This window comes from Nuphar pumila, chromosome 12 (genome assembly GCF_984573655.1).
Source record: "Nuphar pumila chromosome 12, dmNupPumi1.hap1.1, whole genome shotgun sequence".
Classification (NCBI taxonomy): Eukaryota; Viridiplantae; Streptophyta; class Magnoliopsida; order Nymphaeales; family Nymphaeaceae; genus Nuphar; species Nuphar pumila.
This window is the reverse complement of record NC_143260.1, coordinates 88,567,118-88,592,107: the sequence shown is the minus strand read 5'-3', so window position 1 is coordinate 88,592,107 and position 24,990 is coordinate 88,567,118. Positions and strand designations below refer to the sequence as shown.

The window sequence follows — 24,990 nt, the reverse complement described above, 5'->3', positions numbered from 1 at the left end:
TATTCCGATTCTGTCATCCTCCTTTCTAACATCAATCTTTTAAAAGATTTGGGATTTGGATTTTTGCTTCATTGTTACCCCAGATGTGGCTCTGTAAAATGGCATATAATGTTGATCTTCCACATTATAAAAATTTTTAGTGACCTTTTGACTCTCTTAGCGTAACATAATAAGATTTTTCAAGACAACTCGAAATTTGTTGAGAAAAGATGCAACTTGCCATTCACATGCTCACATTGTTCATCAACCTTTTCATCTCAGCTTGGACCATGGGTAGCATCCAAGGAAGAACCAACATCTTCACAAGTTCAATCTAAGTTTCTGCCTCTTTTTTTCAAAATGGTGGAGTCCTCTTATTACAATAGAGTGAATTATCTAAGATCACAGTAAGCGCATAAGACTCATCCTTCATTCGATGGTATACAATTCTCTACCGATTGATAAAGTCTTGAGCATCTTCATCCTTCTTCTGTCTGAGATCATATAGTTGACTGATCGTTGAGAGGGCATCGATCTTGTACTAAAACTGCTCTATGAACAAATTCATCAGGATCTGGAACTCCCTCATCTAGTAGATATCCAAAGTAGAAAACCAAGATAGGGCCTTCTCTTCTAAGCTTCTAGAGAACCACTAAATCAAAGCCCGATTATTTTTCAGGCAATCTCCAGTGACATCTATGAATAGGGCCATGTGGGTTTCTAGATTTCCCGTCCAATTAAAATTGACAAATTTTCTTGAAGTGAGACCCAAAGGCTCATTGCTGGCCTCAAATAAAGTCTTGGATCTCATAGTTTTTTTTTTACCTTTTGCACTTCTCATTTGGCGGCTCATATTTCTTTTCTCCTCTTCCAAGATACGACCCGGTCTTCGTATTCATTGGGTGAAAGACTTTGGATCCGAATCACAGGAACTATGACGTCTGGACAGTGGGTTGTCTGGATCTGCCTGACAAGGATATTATGACTTCTCTTCCTCTGTAGTTGTTGATCTTGTTACTTCAGATTTCTGAATAGGATTTTATTTTCCGTAAACTTCTGTTTTATTCTCTTTCATCATCAATTTGAAGGCGGCATTAGCGTTTCTAACTCTTCAAGAGTAGATCCACCCGAAAATTCCTAGACTAGTTTTCCTCTGTCTGACATTTACTGACTGGACTAAACCCTATCTTATCTTTTGGATATGTTTCTTCCCCATCCAACTGTTTAAAAGAATCCATTTGGTGGATTGGAATTGTCCTTCAGTGGACTTTGCAGTTCCCTGGTACTTCTAGCCTTCTTACCAGGTTGTCTAGGTGAGTCCTGGGCTATGAACTTGGATCGCAAGCTTGGGTTAGCGGTCTCAGGATCTTTCTCTTGGTTTGACTGGTTCTTAGAAGTTTCAGTGTCTGAGTTCTATGAACACACAAGAGTCCACACGAATCACAACACATAGATCATATTTCTAAAAACAAGTTTTCCTGAATCTCCTTGTATGCTCCACAAAAATCCCCGGCTACTTTACATGGTTTTAATAGTCATGGGCTTGCACCTTGTCATACCTTTCGCCATGTACCCAAGCTATGGATCTTGGTATGTCTGAGCAAGTACTCGACCTCCTTGGACCACTACCGATATACTCAGGCTGTGCTGGTGAGGGGATCCTAATATCAAAAAATATAAGTCATGATGGGGGTTTTGAAAATCCAAGCAAGAAAACAGACGCTCTGCAATCAAAGTCCTAAGAAAAGGATCGATCAAGCGAGAGTATGCAAACAATGTCCCACACAAAGTGAATGACAACCTTGTTTCTAAGAATCGTACGTGGTAGGATTTTCTCCAACAAGTGTTTCTAATTAAATTTCCTAAACTAAAACAAATAAGCAAACACCAAATTGTAACAAGGGTTTCTACCATGATAGTGAAAAATAAGCACCCAAGATTTTTTTTTTCAATCAAAAGTTTTGAAAAGCCAAAAATCACTTTCATGAGGAGTGGCTCTTAACGGGATCTAATTCATGGGAATGCGGATTGTAGATCGAAAACCAGATCCAAAAGAAACCCTTACCTAAGGATTTATTTCATGTCCAAACGCAACACAAGAGCACCCAAATAACAATATTAGAATGATAAAAGACTCAGGGGTGGTGGAATCACGAGATTTCGGTACCTAAAAAGCTAGATTCGATCTAAATCTGGGGACTTACTGAATTTTTTTTTAGTCCAAGCTCCGTACCAGATTTTGAAACAGGTTTTGGACTCGAAACCGTGATTGCCATTTTGTGGATCCCCAAATTTTGAAAATCAAAATGAGGTTTTTATCTAGAAAATATTTTTTGATCAAAAATTGGATCAAAATATAAGATGAGAGAGTTGTGGGTCCGCTCTTCAAGTTGTGCTCCTTTCCTCCTCCGGAGCTTGAAATCTTCAACGTCTGTCTTTAGCTTGTGAGTGGTCGTACCTCATATACATATCCTATGAAAGAAATGAGCTTGATGGCATGAGCTACCACCAAGGCTCGGAAAAAACACGAAAAAATATGCGAAAGTTAGGAAAAATCCATACTTGTAAGAATAGAATAAATGAAATAAATACGCAAAAGGGGTTGAATCTCACTTCGGGCTTAGGTAGCCTTTTTCTATGATGATAACGAACACGGTGGAACTTGGACAACACTTTGGCTAAGTGTGGGCCTCGGGAGGCTAGGTGAGACAGGGGATCTAGACCTAGACTAGGCTCGGGTTGGCTTAACTGGGCTGGACTCATGTTGGTATAGTTCGATTGTTGGATTCTAGAAAGCTAGGTTGGACGATAGGTGCAACAAAGTATCTTTACTTAGGTTCTAGATGTTGAACTAGGGAGAGGGGGTCCTTATTTATAGATTTTGAGATAGGTATGGATTCTAATCCCATGGATCCGAGATCTAAAGATCTAGATCCAAATTCTGTTGATGTGGCGAGATCTCATTGGTTAAAGGTTTGAAGGTCTTTTTGACTGATTCTTGCTGTTAGGTTGAATCATATTGGTTGAAGTTACCTAGCTTAGGACAAAGCAACCTAAAATTGACCAAGTTCAATGAATCTAAGGTGAGAGCAATCCCTTAAGAGATTAGGAAGACTTATCTCTAATAGAAGGAGGATGCTTCTAGGGTTTTGTAAGAAGATAAGAATCTAGGGGTGTGGATAAGGTCTCCAGAAGTTTCTTAGGGACTGAATATAGGAATTTCGAATCCCAACGTTTCAAACCGGGTCGTACTTCGAATCCATTATGATAGGCTAACTTGTTTTGGCTATAACTTCCTATCTTGATGTTAGATTAAGGCACAATTTGTTACATTGAAAGGCTTTTTTAAGTGAAAAATCAAATTCGATTGTTTTGGAAGTAAAAGTTCACTCAAAGTGGGACCTACCTGAAAACAAGATTTTTACTGAACAAGTCACCTTGTTTTGGTCATGCTTTTGACTTTAATGTTGGATTGACCTGATTTTTGGCTTGTTTGAAAGTTAAAATTCTCTAGTTTAATTCATCTTTTAGGCAGAAACCTTGAAGATGTCGTTTTGAAGGTCAAAAATGAAATTGAAGTTAGCATAACCTTGAAATGGGCTGAAAACACTGGATTTTGGCATATGACTTGACACAAAATGACTCGATCAAAATTGGGGTGTCTACGGTTGGGCTCGACATCATTGGGGTTGTATGCTTAAAGTTAGGCCCGAACTGGACTCTAATCGGGTCGAGTACCTAACATCCCATCGGCCGCCGTGTCCAACCCTAGTTGTTTATGGTGTGAAATGGTGGAAAAAGAATAAAATGATTTGTACACTTCTATTGACAAGGTTGGGTTAACTCCTATCCCAAGTGGATGAGCAATATCACTGGCTTTGCCTTGCTTGATTCATGAATTTGCGATAGTTTTTAACTTTACAACAACAACAACAACGACAACAACAACAACTACGCCTTCATCCCAAAACAATTGGGGTCGGCGATATGAACCAACAAAGAAAATCATTATGGGTCTTCCACATGAATCCTTCTCCTCCATTCATTTCTATCCAATGCCATGTCCTCGGTGAGGTTCAAAGCATTCATATCCTTTCTTATCACCTCCATCCATGTCTTCCTAGGCCTACCCCGACCTCTTTTAACTAATATATTTTCTCATTTCTCCATCCTTCTAACTGGAGCATCATTAGGCCTGCGTCGAATATGTCCAAACCACCGTAAACGATTCTCTCTCATCTTATTTTCAATGGGTGCAACGCCTACCTTCTTACGTATCTCCTCGTTCCGAATCTTATCTTTTATTGTATTTCCACACATCCATCTCAGCATACGCATCTCAGCTACACTCATTTTTTGAATATGATAGTTTTTAACTTTATGTGAAAAAAAATAATATCTTCCAAGATGGATGGCCAGTGGCTCTGACTTGCAAAAAGTTGCAAATGATTAAAGTCATGATTTTCACTTCCATTTTTTCCCCTTAAATTCTTGGAAACTCTTTTTAAATATCTATTTTCTTTATTCATTGTAACTTTGTAACTTGACAGTTGTAAACAGCTGAAGGTTGTGACTTTTCATTTCATTTTGACAGTGTTTAATTCATGTTTGTCAAATGATGCCTCTTTCCTGCTCTGTGCAAGGAAGAACCAAAGTCGCAATTATCTAGAATTTATCACAAATTTATCTAAAAAACCATGAATTGAAATATTGATGATAAAATCACAAGATCTTCATTATATCACCAAGATTTTATTTAACTCACAGTAAAATGGTTACAACCAAACTAAAAAGTTCATTATCTTACAACAAATTTTATTAACAAAAACTTAAAGGGTAAATCATGAGTGAAACCGTTAAGGCCTTACCTGTACCCATAGTTACAAGAATTGCTTATGATACATGAGAATCATGATTCCCAGGAAGTGGAATCCTAATCAGCCATGACATGAAATCTCAATTCCTTTACATGGGAATCCCCAGCCATGACATGAAATCTCAATTCCTTTACATGGGAATCCCGATTCCTATTTTTGGAAATCATGATTCTTTTAGGAATCCCAATTTATGTTTGTACAGTTTTACATATCAACTCCTAAACGATTCCCCATACCACTTTCTACTTGGTTCCCACTTTCGAATCTTCTAAAAATTTGAAAAGACTGTTTCCTGTACCGCTCCCCAATTCCGGTTCTTGCTCTGGTAACTATGCTTCTACCTTTTTGCTCTCTGTTTGTGTGTGAGAGTGGTTTTTTTTTTTTGGGGGTGCGGGGGTGGGGGAGGAGGATGTGTTAATCCGATTGATATGGAATTGATAAAAAGGCAAATCTTAAAGAATAAAGGAGCAAACAATGATTTCATATTCCAAACAGTATGAATTCTAAAATAAGAATATGAATATCTTTGAATATAGCTCTTGACTTATTTTTCTTTTGAAAAAAATCTACTAGTAAGAAAAGAAATGACTAGAACGAAGAATAGTATGACATATTCAAAGTTTCACTTGTTTTGTTCTATTGTATTATTATCTCGACTTATTGTGATATCATCATATTTTTTATAATTTTGATATTGTATATTTTTTATTTATTTGTTTATTTTTAAAAAAATTTTAAAATTGTATACACCAAGATATTTGACATAAAAACCCTATTTTCTATAAAACTCCCAAGATTTTCCCCGAGAATAAGATTTGTTACATTGGGAAGGACAACATAGAACTTGTAATCTTTCTCAGGGATACGCACTGTAGATTTTTTAAGAGAAATCTATTGCCCAGTTTATATTAGCTCATGATGAATTGTTGTTCCTGTCTGGTTGCATACGATTTTATGATATGTTAGTCTTCTATGCTTTAAGAATAATTTAATATTCAGCATGTTGCTTGCTTTAATAGTACATTTGCAATAGTTACTTCAAGTTGGTAATATGCTCTTTGTCATCTTTTTGTTGGATTCTTCATTTCTCCACTATAACTAGTCCTGCAGTGTTGTGTTTATCTTACCTTCAATGACATTACTTCCTCATATCCTTCCAGTCGATTAGTGGGTGACTTTTTCCAAAGCAAAGCTTTCAGACACAACCTCAAACTCTTTGCATAACTTCTGACTCCTTTCTTCCCCTTTTTTTTCCCGCAGGATGAGAGGAAAGTTTCTGTTCTTATTGGCATCATACTGGTATTTATGCTTCATGTGGTTGGGGTTTATTGGTGGTATAGAAAAGGTGACCTTCTATACCCACTTGTCATGCTTCCTCCAAAATCAATACCACCATTTTGGCATGCTATATTTATCATCGTGGTGAATGGTAAGGACTTGATCTTGAACCCATGTTTATCATGGATGTTAATTGTACTTATTTTTTATTTCGTTTGCGTAGGTCTAAAAGTTAATTGTACTTATTTTTTATTTCGTTAGCATAGGTCTAAAAGATAAAGGTATATTTATAGGACATAAGAGTGAATAAATTCTTAAATAAAAGGATAAAATCACAATCTTTCCTGGACAATTCTGAAACCTCTGATTGTGAAACAGAATGACATGCTTAAGTACTTGGACAAGACAACAAACTTACCCAAACAATTCTCATCATTTGCCCATTCTTGTTTTGGCTTCTTCTCAATGCAATGAAAGTTGCTATTATCATTCATATTCTGCAGGTCATATACTCACTGAATTTTGTGTATGGTATGCTATAGTGTATTTTATTGGAAAGCTCATCCTTCATGGTGGTCGGTCCAGTGTAATTTATTGAATGAGTTTCCTAGCTTTTCTCTAGACATTTTGTGATGTGTAATGTGCATTTAGTGAGATTATGAATCATAATGGTTTAGTAGTAAAGAAACAATTTTGAATCTGACAGCTTGGTGTTTCAGTATGTCACTAAAGAAATGCCACAAAGTTACGGTTGAATGTAATTTAATTTGATATTGCAGTAGCATGAATATCTTTGATCTGAGAATATAAGCCCTTACCATATTAACAGATTGACGTAATAAAAGAGTTGCATTACTAATTGAAATGAATTATGTGCTTGAAACAACTCATCACTTGGGGCTTATCATTTATTATTTAATGTTTGATAAATTGAAAATTTACCTATAATAGTGGAACATCCCAAGTTCGATGGCCCCATTTAACACCTTGGTTACAGAAGTGCCAATTACACTTTCCAGAAAATCCTGAACTGGGTTGATAATGGCTTCCAAGGAAAATGACATTTGCATGAAGCTTTTTTTGCTTGCATGATATATTTCAATCTGTCACAGGGACACTTCACTTAGCATGCGTATCCTGTGCCTAAACGACACGACACTCGGACACTCCAGGACACTTCATGGAAACAGTATCGGACAAATGCAACAATGTATCATTTTTATCTATTTCTTTTTATGATCATAAATACTTATTTTATATTCACTTGCATTCTTTTCCTTTTAAACTTTGCCATGAATTATGTTATTTCAACTTAGTTTTTATTATTTGATTTAGAATTGCTGATACACATACATGCGTATATACATACATACACATACATCTATGTGTGTGTATACAGCCGTGTCCATCTGTCTTAATTTTTAAGAATTGATGCGTTGTGCTAAGCATATCCGCATTGTGTCCCATTTCGGCATCCCTTTCCATGTGTGGTAGATTTCAGTGACCAAACTTTATCAGTGTTTTGCATGATTGACCATAACTTGTGAATGCTTTACATGGAAAAATTGATTGGCAATGTACTATAATGGTTTTTTAGATGGTGCACCATTTATTAAATTAACTGAGTGTTAAGTCTTTATCTAAGTGAAAATTTCATAACATGCACGCAGCATGAAATAAAGATCATTTTAATACTTGATATAATTTTAGGAAAAGTTTTGCAACTTTGAAAAACTAAAAACTAATGACCTTAAAAAATTAATGAGTTGATCAGAAATTGGTACTTGATTTTGAATCCTTATGTTTTTGTGCCTGGAAATCACACATACAGTCTCGGGTTTGTAACTATAGATGAACTGAAAGAGTAAACTGAGAAGACAGATCACGAGATGTTGAAGATTAACATAGTACACTCAGCTAAAGGTACATCTGAAAATTTGTGGTTACGCTTATGGTTAAAAAGACATTTTTGTCGAAGTTAAATTATCAAACCACTTTCTGTTACCTTTTTGAAATATTGTTCGAATTTTATTTTCCTTCAGAAAAGAAAGGCATAATCTACTCTAGAAAACGACAGAAAACACCACTACTATATAGGTAGGTTGGTAACTTATTCAGTTCTGAAGTTCATAGCAGTGGCTTAAAATTAGATGGACCCTTTTTTATATCAAGAGCCAGCTCGAGCTTGCACAAACCCAGCCTAAGCTTGAATTTGAGTTGACCTCATGCCTTAATAAACTAATATTGAAATGGGGGAGCTTGGCTTGTTACCCTAGTTTGCTGCTACACCCAGTTGGTTCACCAAAAGGACATGAAATTATCAAATGTAAAATTATTGTGCTGACTGCTAGTGCTCTGTATTTATCTCTTCTGCAAAATTTGTGATACAGTTTTTATTTCTTTGTATGTTCTTGTATTTTTTTATGCAAATAGTTGATTTTTTCCAAGCCCATTTGATGATTACCATAAGTTTGAGATGCTTTTGATTGTTTTGCTTTTTGACAGATACCATGGTTCGCCAGGCAGCAATGGTTTTCAAGTGCATATTACTGATTTACTATAAGAACAGTAGAGGGCGTAATTATCGGAAGCTGGTATTGTTGCTTTCATTTGAACCTATTTTAAAGCATGTATTCTTTCAGTTAGATTGATATTCTCTACCCTTTCACATGCACATGTTTATGTAGATGGGTGACCTTGTCGCATAGACATGGACACGGGTAAGGGACATGATAAGGGCATGCTTAGTACAGCATGAAAGTTTTGTAAAACTAGGACACTGGACACAGTAGTGTGTGCAATGTGCATGTGTATTACAATGTTGCAAAAAGCGTTGAGGCGTAGCTTAGCATTCCACCAAAAACTGAGGTGAGGCGTAAGCCTCGAGGCATAAAGCGTAAGTCTTATTTTTTTTTTTGAAAACTTAAAAAATACTTTAAAAATACTTTAAAAATATCTAAAAATACAAATAAATAAAAAAATGCTTTATTGATAAAGCAACAACCAATAAGATAGAAAATCTCAAATAAATACCAAAAAAATTATTATACATAATTACTTTTTCCTAACACATAATTATACAAAAAATTATTGGTTTTTATTTTCTAAATGGGTTCCACGAGAAAAACTACACAGGATATTCATTACCCTAACTCAGTTTGGTTTTAGACTTACCAACCTAACATCCTATAGACTAGGGGTGCAAATGGATGTGATACCGTCAAATATCCAATCCAAGTCTGGCATATTATTTCCATATTATTCGCTTAGCATTCAGCTCCACCGCCGATGACCATCCATCTCAATGTATGTCAGAAACATGCGTCGTCGACACGAGGATGCATGAGCAGGTTCGATTCGTAAGTTTGAAAATATTTTGAAAAATAAGATATGAGGACACAATCTTTTGAAGTTTTTAATTAATAAAAAATCTTTTTTTTTGTTATTTTAATGTTAAAAAATGTATTTTATTAAAAGAAACCTTTAAAATAATAATAAATAATTCATTTTAATGTTTTGAAAATGCATTTTTTTTTATTTTTTGTCATTTACGCCTCAGACATGCGCCTCAAGGCACAAAGGGCCCCCTCAAGGAGAGGCGTGCTTTTTGCGCCTTGAGGCACGATTTTAACAACACTGGTGTATTATGTTAAGTGCAAATTCTTGAGCAGAAATTCTAAATCATTATGATTAAAGGCATTAAATAATAAATCTAAGTTGCAAATTGAAATGTAATGTAATCCATGAAATTTTCTAAAAGTAAAGGGACAAATGTAAATACAAAATAAACAATGAAGGTCATGAAAATAAACAGAAATAGATAAAATTAAGGACATGATATTGAGTATTAAGTGTCTATGAAGCAGCTCAGTGTGTTTGGTGTCGTGTCATGTCAACATGAGGCACACATATTATGTGAAGAGAGCCCATGTGACATAGATAGGAGCTGTTAGTGTGCATGACCATCCTTGGATGCTAACATATTCACCAGAAATTTATACCCGTAACAACTTTTTGAATAGCATGGTGGTTTCATGCATTAATTTTCACTCTGTAAAATTGCAGAACGGTTAATGCATGAAATCACCCTTAAAGTTATAGATTTGTGATGGACATGTTAACATCCATGGGTGGTCCCTGTATAATCTGGATCTCGCAGGATGCTTTTCTTGTTGGCAGAGACATTGTGTTAGTCAAGGTTGAATAGAAGTGGCCAAATTTTCCATATATGACTTTTAGGAGCTTTGTTCTAGATGATGAAAACTGAGAATTATCCACATATCTTGATTCATGGAAGTTTCTATGTTTATATTTTGTTCTAGATAATAAATCTGGGTCATGTCAAATACCTTATTATGTTTTGTAATAAAATAAATGTCATCCTAGGTTATACTGAGCCTGGAATCCCAGAAAAAAGTGGAAATGAATCTCAAGAATGAAGCACCCAAATACCATATGACATAAAGTTCATTCAACCCCTGTTTAGTCTAGCCCATTGGAGGTTGCCTTCAGACCATGAGTTTGCTGTATCTATTTTTGGGGATGTTCTTTAATTTGCATCTCTGTAGCACATTTCTAAAATTGTTACTTATCAATCATGTTTCTGATAAATTTGTATTTGCAATAACTGAATAATTGTTTATGAAGTACTTTACTCATGGTTCTTTGTGTTTGGTTTTGTAGGGTCAAATGCTCACCTTAGTTGAGTATGTTCTGCTTTTGTATCGTGCTTTGCTACCTACTCCTGTTTGGTATAGGTTTTTCTTAAACAAAGATTATGGGAGTCTCTTCTCATCCCTTACAACTGGGCTATACCTGACTTTCAAGCTGACATCAGTTGTGGAGAAGGTAGGAGGTTACCCATGCTACAGTTTTTTTTCGCCTTTGCTTTTATCTGTTACACTTTGCATCTTGTGGATAAGTTTTCCGTTTTCCTCTCTGAGTGGCCTGTGGAAATAGCAGTGTCTTGGAAATGTATGAATGGATGATTTAATTCCTATATGTGATGATTTTGCCCTGTCCAGGTTCAATCTTTTTTTGCTGCTTTGAAGGCATTGTCTCGTAAAGAGGTGCATTATGGGTCTTATGCTACACCGGAACAGGTTTAGAGTCTTTTCAGAACCCCATCACTCTGCTTGATTTTAAATGGGATTGAAATGCCTAGTTGATTAACCATTTCTTCAAGAAATATCAGGTTTGACCTGTAAGAACCTTTAAGAAATTGCTGGTTGCTTGATTAACTGGTTTTATTTTATTTTGTTTTTTTTGGCTATGTTACTTGGACACTAACACGGGTGTCATGTCGGTGTCAGACATGGGAAGAAGTGTCGGACATGGTGGGTCTTAAAAAACTAGACACTTGGGCACTGCTATATATATATATATATATATATATATATATATATATATATGTGAGAGAAAATTATGCAAACAAAACCATAAAATATAAAATGCACATTCCTTTCTCATTTGTAGTCTAATCCTTGATGATTTAGACAAATGCCAAGCATGTAATATGAACATGTAAGATCTCATATAAGATTTTAAGTGCAAAGAGTCAAAACAAATCATCAAAACTGATGGGAGTGTCGGATGCTCGATGTGTGATGGATACTTCCTAGGTAAGTATATTTCAACTCAAAGCTGGACACCCGTGTCTATGATACCCAGCACTGAACGCTTGTATGGCACTTGTTGGACACGGTGTGTCGAGACACCTTTTGAGGTGTCGGACACTCGACATGCATGTCCAAATTTTTGGACACTCCTAATTTTAAAAATGGCGTGTCGGATCTGTGTCTTAAGAGTGTCGGTGTTGGTGTCAGTGTCAGGAAATGTCTGACACTGACACTTCCACCTAGGTGAAGTGTTCATGTAACATAGCGTTTTGGGAAACCAACCCAAGATAAGAAAATAACTTTATTAGATGATAGAGAGTAGATACAGAGTAGGAATGATGCATGGGACTCACACAAAGTGGATTGGATACTTGCTACATCGTGGTGACTCAAAGCATTCTTTTGTCCTGTTTTGTGACCAATACAACAAGCAAACCTGTTTCGCTGCCTGTTATCACCCTCTTCTTTTTTATTCTTGTGTGTGGGTGGGTGGGTGCTGTCACTGCTGTGTGCGTGTACGTGCTACATATTACAATACTTGGTATTTTTTTTATCTGCTATTCTATTTTCTTCTGATATTACCATTACCCTGTGCATTCTGTAACATTCCATTAGCATGGTTAAATCATAGTTAGTGTGTGTGTGTGTGTGTGTGTGTGTTTCCTGGAATGAATTGATCAAGTTCACATGGTTAACCTGCCACAACTAGCCATAGGTCATGATTTTTGACTGGACAACGTGGTTTGTTCCTGGAGTGAACAATTTTGATGTGGTTGATCATTGATGTTGATGGATCTGCTAAAGTTTTATAATCAAGTCTTGCCAGCTTATATTAGTGGAACTGCAATAAACTCGACAGTTGACACATTTTATCATATTGTAAGACATTCGTCAATGTTTCAGCCTTGTCTCTGCAAAAATGTATATTTCTATGAGTGTTCAGTTTATCTTATCCAAGATTATGTTTAGACCAGAGTTACTGGAAACTTCATAGATAGGTGGAAAGCGTGAAACTCCTCGCTTCTGAAACTTGATAGGAATCTCGATTCTCATGCACTTCTCCTATGCTTCTCACACGTTTTTTCCTGTTTCCCTGCATGATTCTTATGCGCTTTCCTCGTGCTTTTTATGTGCTTCATGTAACAAAATGGCACAGCTCCCGATGCACTCTAAAATGAACTCCAATAATCAAAATATAATGTATTTGGACAAAAACATAAGAACTAAAATGAAACACAAGGAATGTGAATGAATGAATAATTTCATTAATAAAGATAAATAAAAAATACATAATAACCTCACTACACCAATATACTTACACTCATAAACCTAGAACTACCCATCACTCTCTCACTTTACAAAGCACCCACTCACCCTTATTTATAGAAAAAAAGGCAGACGAAAGAGAGAAAGAATCCTCTCTAGCCATTGGACTAGGTCCAATGGCTAGTTTGATTGGTCGTTGGACCTAATCCAATGGCTAGAAGGGCTAGTGTTGGGCTTAGTTCCCAATGACTAGAAGTAAGTCAATTTTAGTTGACTTAATATATATTATATATACAAAAATGATACATTAATCTTAACACCTTCCCTCAAAGTTACAATGACTAGTTGTAAGTTTGCAAATACAAACAAAGAACCCATTCCATAAAAGATTTTCATTTGACTTCATCAAGTTCTTCCATTCGTTGATTTCTTAAAGGGTGCTCATGATCTTCAATCATATGCTCTATCGTAGAGAGAGTTTTTAGGATCTTCAATATCATCAATACTTGAGAACCTATAAATAAAGCTAACAAAGCATCCCAATTATATACATACGTGTCATAAGAGGATTTCAAAAATTAATTACATATTATGGAGAGAGGACAACCAAACACACCAAAAATACAATATATAGAAAATATTTAATAAAACAATTTCACATTTTTCAAAATTTATTTAAAAAAAAAGTTGACATAAATTTTGAAAAATCATTAATTTTTAAGAAATTATAGTTCTTAATTTATAAGAAAACATAATTGCATATTATAAAAAAAGAGAGTGCATAAAATATCTCAAAGATAAGCTCATAAATCATTAATCACTTTAAACATTAATGAAAACATGCATTATTCAAAGTCAATACACACATATATCTATCACGAAAAACACATTAATGCATAAAAGGCATGAAATATGTTTTTTCAAACAACATTAATACCATGAATAAATAATTCACAAAGGAGTTTAAATTATAAAATCCCACAAAGGAGAGTAAATTACTCATTGATAGATTTCCTTTTTAAGAACAAATCATTTTTATATAGCGGAAGATAGAAGAAATGATTCAAATCATTCAATAAAGATTAAGAAAATACAAATATGGAAACATGAATCAATCAATTACTATATTTTAGAAGCAATATTAACCATACAACTAATGCACATATAAATGAACCATGCAATATTTTAGAATAAATGAAAAAGTCACTTTTGGACCAATTACCAAAAAACCTTTCAATAGAAAACAACTTACGAACAATATGAAGAGATACCAATACAATAGCAGTCACTTATGGACCAAAAGAACTCTCCCCAACAATTCATAAAGAGATTTTTCATTAACAAATGCTTAGAAAAGCATTAATTAAATTTATGTAAAACATGCAAGACAACCAATCATGAAACAAATTTAAAAAATCTTTGATCATGCAATTAAAGCATATTCAATGCAAAGTGCATAAAAATATTTCAATAACCATTTCCCATGCAAGGAAAAATGACTAGTAAAAGTTTAAAAATTTTATGAAGAGATTTAAAAATCTCATATAACACAATGAATGATATTTGCAAATCTCAACAATAGTTCGACCACCACATGCAATTACCTCACTAGGCCTCCAAACCTCAAAATTCAAGTGTATCAACTACTATAACAAGAGCACAATACAAATGGCAGTCATTACCAAACCAGTGGACATGCACCAACAAACTAATAATCAAAACTGAACACAAATGTCAACAATAATCATTCTCGTAACCATGCGCAAGCAATACAGACTCCCTGACAATACAAACTAGCTACAACCACAAGAGGTGGACATACCTTACCTCACAAATGATTGTAAAACTGAAAATAACATCACTCACCACATTGAAAAACATCACTTGTCTACATAAAATGACACTTAAATAAAAAGCATAATAGGATGAAACATACGAGGTAAAAGAGCTTGTAACGAAAACAAACTAATGTCACCAAGAAGAGTAAGGATATCAATTTTAACAATCTTTCGAAACACCATGATTTTAAAAATAGATAGCTATCACGAATAAACACTGGCCAAATATACAAATGAGTGATATAACACTCACAAAACCCGAGATCAAACAACTGTCGGTTAGAGCCAAACTATAAGCGAACAATCTAAACTGCTTAAAAAGCCGAGGTGCACGTAACTCACATCAACACAAATCTCTGGTTCAACAAAAGCAATATAGATCTAGAGGCCAATCAACTATTAATCAGATCCAAGACAAGTGACAACACATCACTTACAATTCTTGGAAATCTAGACTGATAAGATGACATGAGGTACACACATAACTCATCTAACGGCTAACTCTGACCCAATAACAACATGGCCAAAAAAGATGATCAAATAAAATTCTGTGAAAGCAAAATGCCATAGTAAGACAATAACGAACTCACGAAAAGATCGATATCAAATAAGGTGAGTTCAAACACATAAATCGATTTGAAAGACAATTTCAAATCAAGTTCAATAAAAATTTAGAAATAAGTGCAATCATATGCAATAAATTTCACTAAAGAGACAAGAATATATGATCTTATTAAAGAATAACTTCTAAGCTATGTCACATAGGTGCGGGTACGGGTGCAGGTGCGGCGATGCGGCACTTTAAAAAAACTTTGGTGCGGGGGTGCAGGAGGGTATATATATATTTAAAAAATAAATATATAAATAAATATATATATATATATATATATAATTTTAATATTTTAATATATGTATATAAAACTTATCCATAAAGCAAGCTCCCAATAAAAAAAATATGTTTTTCACCAGAAACAATAAAAAAACTAGAAGTATTCCTTAATCAGATTTTAATCGGGTATTGCTTAATCATATTTGGATTTGTATACATTTAATATAAAAGTCCATTCCAATGCAATTTTCAATTTTTTTATTAATGCATTTAATACAAAAGTTTGACCTACTTGGTTCTCCTCATTTAATACAAAAGTACATTTAATGCAGAATCTGACCTACTCGATTCTCCCCATTTAATATAGAAATTCATTCCAATGCAGTTTTCACTTTTTCTATTAATGCATTTATGACAAAGCTCTATAAAAAGTATAAAAGAATGTAATGACTTAACTTTTTATGACAAAGCTTTTTAAAAACAGTAAAATAATGTACGTGACTCAAAACATTTAATGCACAACGTGTCAAACTTTCAAAGCTTTGTATATGGGACAAGACTTTAAATAATTATTTTTTTTAATGTATCTATTTTGGACAAAAATAAGGCGGCCTCTATGCCGAGTTTTTGTGATAGAGCTTCTAAGAAGCTAGATCTAAATCATAAGTCTACTATAAGACAGTAGATGACAAACATATAGAGATTCACAAAGAGCCACACATAACTATCACCAACCATGAATCCACATATGACACATAAGAAATTTTATCACAATGCAATAAATATAAAATCTCTAGGAAGAATGTAATGAAATATCAATGCACAAGAAAAAACCCACTAAGGATTACAAAAGCGCACAAGTACTCAAAACAATAAGCCACCAATGGGCAAAAACACATAAAGCTACAAAGTGCTAAACAACAAGCATACAAGAGTCTTTAAAATATAAGTTTTATAAAATGCTCAAGAAGAAGCATAAGTACAAGCCATTAACTTGAAAATAATTTTCTTAATGAAGTATTTTAAGAAAAAGCAATATCACTCAAACATACATGAAATAACACATTCACCCGATGATAGGAGGACCTTGAGAGAGCATAGAGAACATCTATGTTTAACCAATGACAATATTGTAATGAAGTATGCAGAAAGATAAAGAATGCTAAAAGCATTCACAATGTCCAACAATGGACAAATACACAAAGGGAATAATAGCCAAGTCCACCATGGAACAGTACATGCACAAGCTTTAAGAAAAGCACAAACTAAAAATATAAAATCACTTTATTGAAAGAGAGCACTAAGGCTTAGTAAAAATACAAGGGGTTTCACCCCTATTTATACACACAAAGGGACTCAAAAAAGGAGGCCAAAAAGGGGCTCCCAAAGAGTCGTTGGGGGCCCCAACGACTCTATTGCGGGCCCCCTCTTTGGCATGAAATACAAAATAAAAAAAGAAAAACAGAAATAAAATAAAACAAAAAAAGAACATAGTTGTTTAATAAAACAACTATGAAAAGTCTATAATACCCCTATTGGGTATTATAGTATTATATATATGTGTTAATACATATGATTTAACACCCCCTCAAACTTTACGGGGAGATGACTGAAAGTTTGTCAAGGAGAAACATGAAGCGTGGAGCATGAAGTGCTTTAGTGGAAAAATTTGCTAACTAATATTCTGATGTGACATATGGCAGTGTAACTGTTCCACGTAGATACTCATCACGAGCATAGTGGCAGTCCATTTTGATATGTTTGGTCCGTTCATGGAAGGTGTGATTGCTGACAATATAAATGACACTTTTGTTGTCACAACAAAGCTTTGAAGCTCTAGTAATGTCAACCCCCATATCTTTGAGAAGACTTCGAAGCCAAACAAGTTTCATTGTAGTGGTTGCCATAGCCCGATATTCAGTTTCAGTAGAGGATAGTGAGACTTTCTGTTGCTTCTTGCATCTCCAAGCAATTAAAGAATCTCTTAGAAAGACACAAAAGCCAGCAATTGAGATTCTATCATTGGGGTTACCACCCCAATCTGCATCTATATAAGCAAGTAAATTTAATGAAGAAGATGATGATAGAAATAGTCCTTTATCTATGGTCTTCTTGAGATATCGGATGACCCGGAGCATGGCACTCATATGTACAGTTGTAGGAGCATGCGGAAGTTGGCTAGCAGAGTGAAAAGCGTGAGCGATGTCGGGTCTGGTGATAGTCAGATATGTGCGAGATCCAATAAGTTGTCTGTAGGGTGTGAGATCTTCTAGAAGAACCCCATCTTCCAACCTTAATTTTGCATTTATTACTTCTGGAATCTCCACCTTTTTATCATCTGAAATGCGAGACTTAGTACATATATCTCCAACAAGCTTCATCTGTGACAGAATATATCCTCGGGGAGAATATGCAACTTCAATGCCAAGAAAATATCTAAGAAAACCTAAGTCAGACATGTCAAAGCTATCTTTTAGTATATTTTTAACATTAACAATAATATTTTGACCATTTTCTGTGCTAATCATGTCATCAACATAAAGTAATAAGATAACAATATTCGTTCCTACACTTTTCACCAAAAGAGCAGTATCAGTATAATAGGCACGAAATTCCAATTTAATCATGATATCACTAAATCGATCGTACAAAGCCTTGGGAGCTTGCTTTAGACCATATAAAACTTTTAAAAGTTTAAGAGTTTGACCTTGTCCAATATTAACTCCGGGTGACAGATCCATATATACTTCTTCATTTAGATTTCTATTTAGAAAAGCATTTTTCACATCAAGTTGATATATAGGTCATTTTTTTGTTGGTGCGACAGCTATTAAGGTTCTAACACTTGTGATTCTGGCTATAGGAGCGAATGTTTCCTCGTAGTCAATTTCATATTCTTGTAAATATCCCTTGGCTACTAATCTAACTTTATATCTTTCTAAGGATCCATCACTTTTGGTTTTAACCTTAAAGACCCATCGGCATCCAATAGGTTTTTTATGTGAAGGTAGTGTGACTATTTTCCAAGTATTTGCCTTTTTCAAGGCATCTATTTCTATCTTCATGACTTCAACCCAATGTGGTATAGTTTTGGCTTGATTATAGTGAGCATGTTCATAATATGAATATAGTGTTATAAGACAAGCCCGATAATTAGGCGTAAGGGACTCATATGATACAAACCTATTGGGTGAAATTGATTCTCTAGAAGATCTCCTAATAGTGGTTTCTTCTAAAGATTCGGTAAGTTGAGAAAATTTCTCCAAGGCACTAATAGGCCTTTCTTGTTCTCTTCGAGTATAAACATTAATATTTTCGTCACTGATATCACCGTTATATGGTGATATATCAATATTGGATACATCACAAGTATCCTCTATATTTTCAAAATGATTCATAGAATCATCACATACATCATCTATAAGATCATTTGAAAACATATAGTCAATTTCATTTTGTTTATCTAGTTTTTCAAATCCATTATCATCTTCCAAAAAAGTTAAATCTTTTGAAACATATAGTTTGTTATTTTTCAAATCAAAACATCTATAGCCTTTTTTATTTTTCCCATAGCCTAAAAATATGCATTCAATCGCCTTTGGGGATAACTTATCTCTCTTATGTAAGAGGACAAAGCATTTACAACCAAAGATGCAAAGGCGATTGAAGTCGGGAGAAAATTTGAAAAGTTTTTCATATGGAGAGATATTCTTTAGTTTAGAAGAAGGCATTCTATTGATTAAATATGTTGAGGTTAAGACGACTTCGGCCCAATTTTTTTTTGAAATATTTTTAGAGATAAGCAATGTTCTAGCGGTTTCGATAATATGTCTATGTTTTCTTTCCGTTAGTCCATTTTGTTGTGGAGTTTCAGGACACGATTTTTTATGACAAATTTCATTTTGTTTTAAATAATTTTGAAATTCGGTAGACAAATATTCTCCACCGGAACCGGATCTAAAAATGGATATATTGCTTTGAAATTGATTTTGAATTTTCATATGAAACTCTTTAAAGAATGAAAACACTTTCGATTTATGACTAAGAAAATAAATCTAAACATATTTAGTAAAGTCATCGATGAAAGTGATATAGTAAGAGTAATCACCTTTAGACATGATCGGAGATGAACCCCAAACATCCGAGTGCACCAATTCAAAAGGTCTTGTAGAAAGAAATGTTCTAGTTGAAAATGAAATAGACTTCATTTTTCCAAAAAATGCAATATTTACAATTAATGTCTTTTTTCTTGCAAAATTTGTTTTCAAATAGAAAAAAATACATTTTTGAATAACTTGGATGTCCAAGTCTTTTATACCAAGTTTCAATGCTTTTATCTTGGATATAAGTACAAAAAGAGTTTGTATGAAGGTTTAGATGATCCATATAGTAGAGGTCCCCTTTCCTATGGCCTTGCCCAATCCGCTTCCCGGACTGAAAATCCTGCACAAAGCTACCATTAGATGAAAAAGATATTTCACATCCATGGTCGGCGATTTGGGAAACGAAAAAAGATCTAAATTTAGTTTTGGAACAACTCTAACTTTTGGAACAAAAAGATTTTGAGAATTTTTAGAGTTAAGTGTTCCAATACTTGCGATTTTTAAAAAGGTTCCATCGGCCGTAGAAACACACAAACTTTTTGAATTGGTGCATACATCGGTTAATGCATTCTCATGTGGGGTCCTATGAAAAGATGCTCCGGAGTCTAAGATCCAAGAATACATACCGGGAGACGAAGTAGATGCAATGGCCGCACCCGATGTGGAGGAAGCGGTTTTGAGAATTTGTTGTAGAACCATAGAGATTTGACCAAGAGTTTCTTTGAGGTCACCGCTCTTGCCTTCATCTTTTTTGGCAGTGGATTCTTCAAAGGAAGCCACCTTAGGCTTGAATGTTCCATTTAGCTTCAGGCAAGCAGGTTTAATGTGACCCGGCTCATGGACATACAATCATCTTTCTTCCTTCACTATAGTTTCCTTGTTTTTCAAAGTGGGGTGGTTTATAGGTTTTGACATTGTTGCCGGGTTTGGATACGACATGCACTTCATCAATGTTCTTACTCATGCCAAGCCTAGTTTCCTCTTGTGTGATTTCGGCTATGACATCTTCTATTGGGGGAAAAATAGATCTACGGAGAAGTGACGAGCTTACTTGCTCAAATTCAGGACGTAGGCCAAACAAAAATTAGAACAACCGATCTTGTTCTATTTGTTTTTGTCTTAGTTCAACATCCTCTGTAGCAACCCATTTGGGCTCTAAAAGAGCCAACTCGTCCCATAGTGGATTTAATTCACTATAGTAATCTTGTATACTCGAATCACCTTTATTAGTGGTTATAATTTTTTTCTTGCAAAAAATATGCTCTTGTAAGGTCTTTTGGGGTATACATACCCTTCATAAAGAACCAAACCTCATTGGCTAGGCGAAATTTAGCTATATTTACACATACCTTGAGTTCAACACTGTTCATGAACCAAGCAAGAATCTTGGCGTGATTACTTTCTCAATCTTCAACTTTCCTTTGATAGTTTTCAATGGCTTTGAGGTGCACATCTCCCTCAAGAGCCTTTTCTTGGTCTCCTTCAATCTTGGTGAGCTCTAATTAAGGTTCCGGAATAAAACCCATTACATAACCCCAAAGTTTCTTACCTTTGAGGTTGTTCTCCATTGCCGATGCTCACATCATCTAGTTCTTTCCATTGAGCTTGAAGGATAGGTCGATTTTGGATTCCATAATGCCACCAAAGTGTGTGAAGAATAGAGACAATGAATGTAAAGATGAATATCACGCCTTTTCTTCTATGAACTGAATGGCTTTGATACCATGTAATGAAGTATGCATAAAGATAAAGAATGCTAAAGTCATTCACAATGTCCAACAATGGAAAAATACACAAAGGGAATAATAGCCAAGTCCACTATGGACACAAGCTTTAAGAAAAGTACAAACTAAAAATATAAAATCACTTTATTGAAAGAGAGCACTAAGGCTTTGTAAAAATACAAGGAGTTTCACCCCTATTTATACACACAAAGGGACTCAAAAAAGAGGCCAAAAGGGGGCTCCCAAAGAATCGTTGGGAGCCCCCAACGGTCACATTTGTGACCGTTGGGGGCCCAATGACTCTATTGTGGGGCCCGTCTTTGGCGTGAAATACAAAATAAAAAAACAAAAAAGAAAAAATAAATAAAATAAAACAAAAAAAGAATATAGTTGTTTAATAAAACAACTATGAAAAGACTATAATACCCCTATCGGGTATTATAGTATTCTACATATGTATATATATAAATATATATGTATTAATACATATGATTTAACAAATACCATACAAATTTTTTTAAGACACAATCTTAATTATGGAGTTCACATAATATATCTTAAAATTCATGCTTGGTGACATAATTAAAATCATCAAAGAAATATCTTGATATATTAAAAATCCCAAGGATAATCCATGTATACACATATGTTAAAGAGGCATTCAAGGAAGGAATAACCTAAAATTTAATATTTTGCAAAACATGAATCACACATAAGACTTTAAGAAACCATATATTTTTGCAAAATATAATTTTTCAATACACATTATCCATAATCTAAAACATATATTTCACATATCAAAAGACCAATTTCTACATATTCAAAAACCATTTTTTTTAATATAATCCTTTTAAAACACTTATTATACATATAAAAATAGAGAAACCAAAGATGCATACCGGAATGCGAAATCCTTGAATCCAAGTCATTCATTAATATGAATTTTTCTAAGACCACGATGCCAAGCTCTGATACCATGTAACAAAATAGCATGGATCCTGATGCACTCCAAAATGAACTCTAAGAATCGAAACATAATGTATTTGGACAAAAATGTAAAAACTAAAATGAAATACATGAAATGTGAATGAATGAATAATTGCATTAATAAAAAAAATAAAAATACATAATAACCTCACTACACAAATGCACTCATACTCATAAACCTAAAACTACCCATCAATCTCACTGTACAAAACACCCACTTACCCTTATTTATAGAGAAAAAGGAGAGGAAGAGATAGAGGAAAGAGGTGAGAGAGAGAGTGCTCTCTAGCCGTTGGACTAGGTCCACCGGCTAGTTTGACTAGTCGTTGGACCTAGTCCAACAGCTAGAAGGGTTAGCCGTTGGGCTTAGTTCCCAACGACCAGAAGTAAGTCAACTTTAGTTGACTTAGTTAATATATATATTATATATATACAAAAAGGATACATTAATCTTAACACTTCCTTTCACGCTTCCCACTGACTTCTCATATACTTTTTTTAAATTGGCAACCATAATTTTTAGATTTTGAGAAATATTTAATTCTTACACTACAAAATCACAAAATTTAAGAATAGTTATTTTTATTTTAGTTTTTATTCCCTTCTCCTTTGATTAGAATTTTGCTTCCTACTTTATCCCGTATCACTTCTTTTTTTATTCATATTTTGCTTTTAAATTGATTCTTCGCTTTCTACTTATAAATTTTAAAATATCTTGCTTCTCGTTTCATTTTCTGCTTTCGCTTCCTAGTCTGGTAACCTCGGTTTAGACTATTTGGGCAGTTGGACTATAGCATCTTGATCCGAACAGTATTTTATGAATACTTTTCTGCTGAAGTATGTCCGGAACATCTCCTCATTTTAGTAGGGATGAGGTTTTCAAAGGTACTCTAGAGAGAGAGAGAGAGAGAGAGAGAGAGAGAGAGAGAGAGAGAGTATTTGCTGTTGCAAGGGATGATCTCTGCAGTCTTCTGGTTATATTAGTTGTTCTTATTTCTGATTTGTTGTTATCATGTCATTTATTAAGTAAAGCTACACAAAAGGAATAACAGGTCTATAATTTCTAACATGGTGTAGCAACACTTCTTTATAATTTCTGACGTGATGCATGTTAGAAAGTATACGAAAATGAATTACAAGAATGCATAATGCATTCATAAGGTCCAACATTGGACAAACACAACCCCATAATGGAGAATAACACAATGGTCCACTAAGGGACACCACAAGAAGCCTACGAAAAGGCATAAGTTACATAAACTTTATTGAATGAGGGCCTAAAAGGCCATACCTTACATGGAGGAATACCCCTCTATTTATACACAAAGGAGTGAGAGAGAGAACATTGAGAGGCTCAAAAGGGGACTCGTTGGGCCCCCAACGGTCACATTTGTGACCGTTGGGAGTCCAACGACTCCTTTGGCTAGGACCCCCAATGCAATGCATTAAATGCATTTTACAATAAATGGAAAATAAAAAGAAAAAAGAAAATGTAAAATAAAATACATGTAAAAAGACTAAAATGCCCCTAATGGGCAGAATTACAAAAATACCCTTTATCGGGTATGATGAGATAAATACATATATATATGTATATATGATTATGTATATTTTAACACCCCCCCTCAAACTTTGCGTGGGGATAACGAGAAGTTTGAAGATACAAAATGAGGATTTCAGTCTTCAAAAAAATCTTCAATGAAAGTCACCAACATTATAGCACATGAAAGAACTTTGCATCTATCAGCTTTTAATTGTCTTTAATGATCATCCCCAAGCTCCTTTCACGATGTATCATAGATGCTTCATTCATCCCATCTTGAAGATCCTGTGGAACAAGCCAAAAGAACTCCAAGTAAAAAGTACCTTTGTATCTTAATCAAATAAGAGATATCAAAAAATGCATAATAGACCATAACATTGATTAAGGACAATGATTCAAAACATAATTTATGCATTTTGATTGAGTATTTATGCAAAACACGAATTAACCTTAAATATTGATAAAACACACTAAGTTCTTGAAGAAAGATAAGTGCACAAAAGCCACACTAAGAACATTTGACTAAAAATATCCCTAAGAACCATGTAAAAATGCCTTTAAAGATGTGCACTTCAAGCACCAACACCACAAGGAATACGTGTGCAAAGACACACCAAGAGCACTTGAATAAAAGTACCCAAAGGTACAAAGGGGACACCCACACATGCAAAAGATTGAATTTCTTAGAATAGGTGAGCACTAAGGCTCATAAAATTATTCTTACAAAGGGTTTTATCAATATTTGGAAGCAAGGAGTGTGTGCACGGAGAACACTCATAAGTGCACAAAGACACACAAAATATGAGATTTGTATTAAGATTAAGTAAAAAATTTCATGTATTAGAAATATATCTAAGAAGACAATAAGAACAAATTGCTCCCAAGGGAAGTGTACAAGAGCATACGAAAGAAAGCATGTTTAACACACATAGATCATAAATAAGAAGA

The 24,990-nt window shown here is 34.4% G+C and overlaps 1 protein-coding gene across 2 annotated transcripts in view; it reads left to right on the top strand.

Annotated features, from left to right (window-relative positions):
* LOC149821156 (uncharacterized) overlaps positions 1–24,990 on the top strand; it is a 36,714-nt gene that overhangs the window by 7,045 nt on the left and 4,679 nt on the right. For both annotated transcript variants that reach the window (XM_089981974.1, XM_089981975.1), the window contains exons 3-6: positions 6,117–6,285; positions 8,640–8,728; positions 10,818–10,982; positions 11,159–11,236. In XM_089981974.1, coding sequence (XP_089838100.1) covers positions 6,117–6,285; positions 8,640–8,728; positions 10,818–10,982; positions 11,159–11,236 — 501 coding nt within the window. The remainder of the gene's footprint in view (positions 1–6,116; positions 6,286–8,639; positions 8,729–10,817; positions 10,983–11,158; positions 11,237–24,990) is intronic.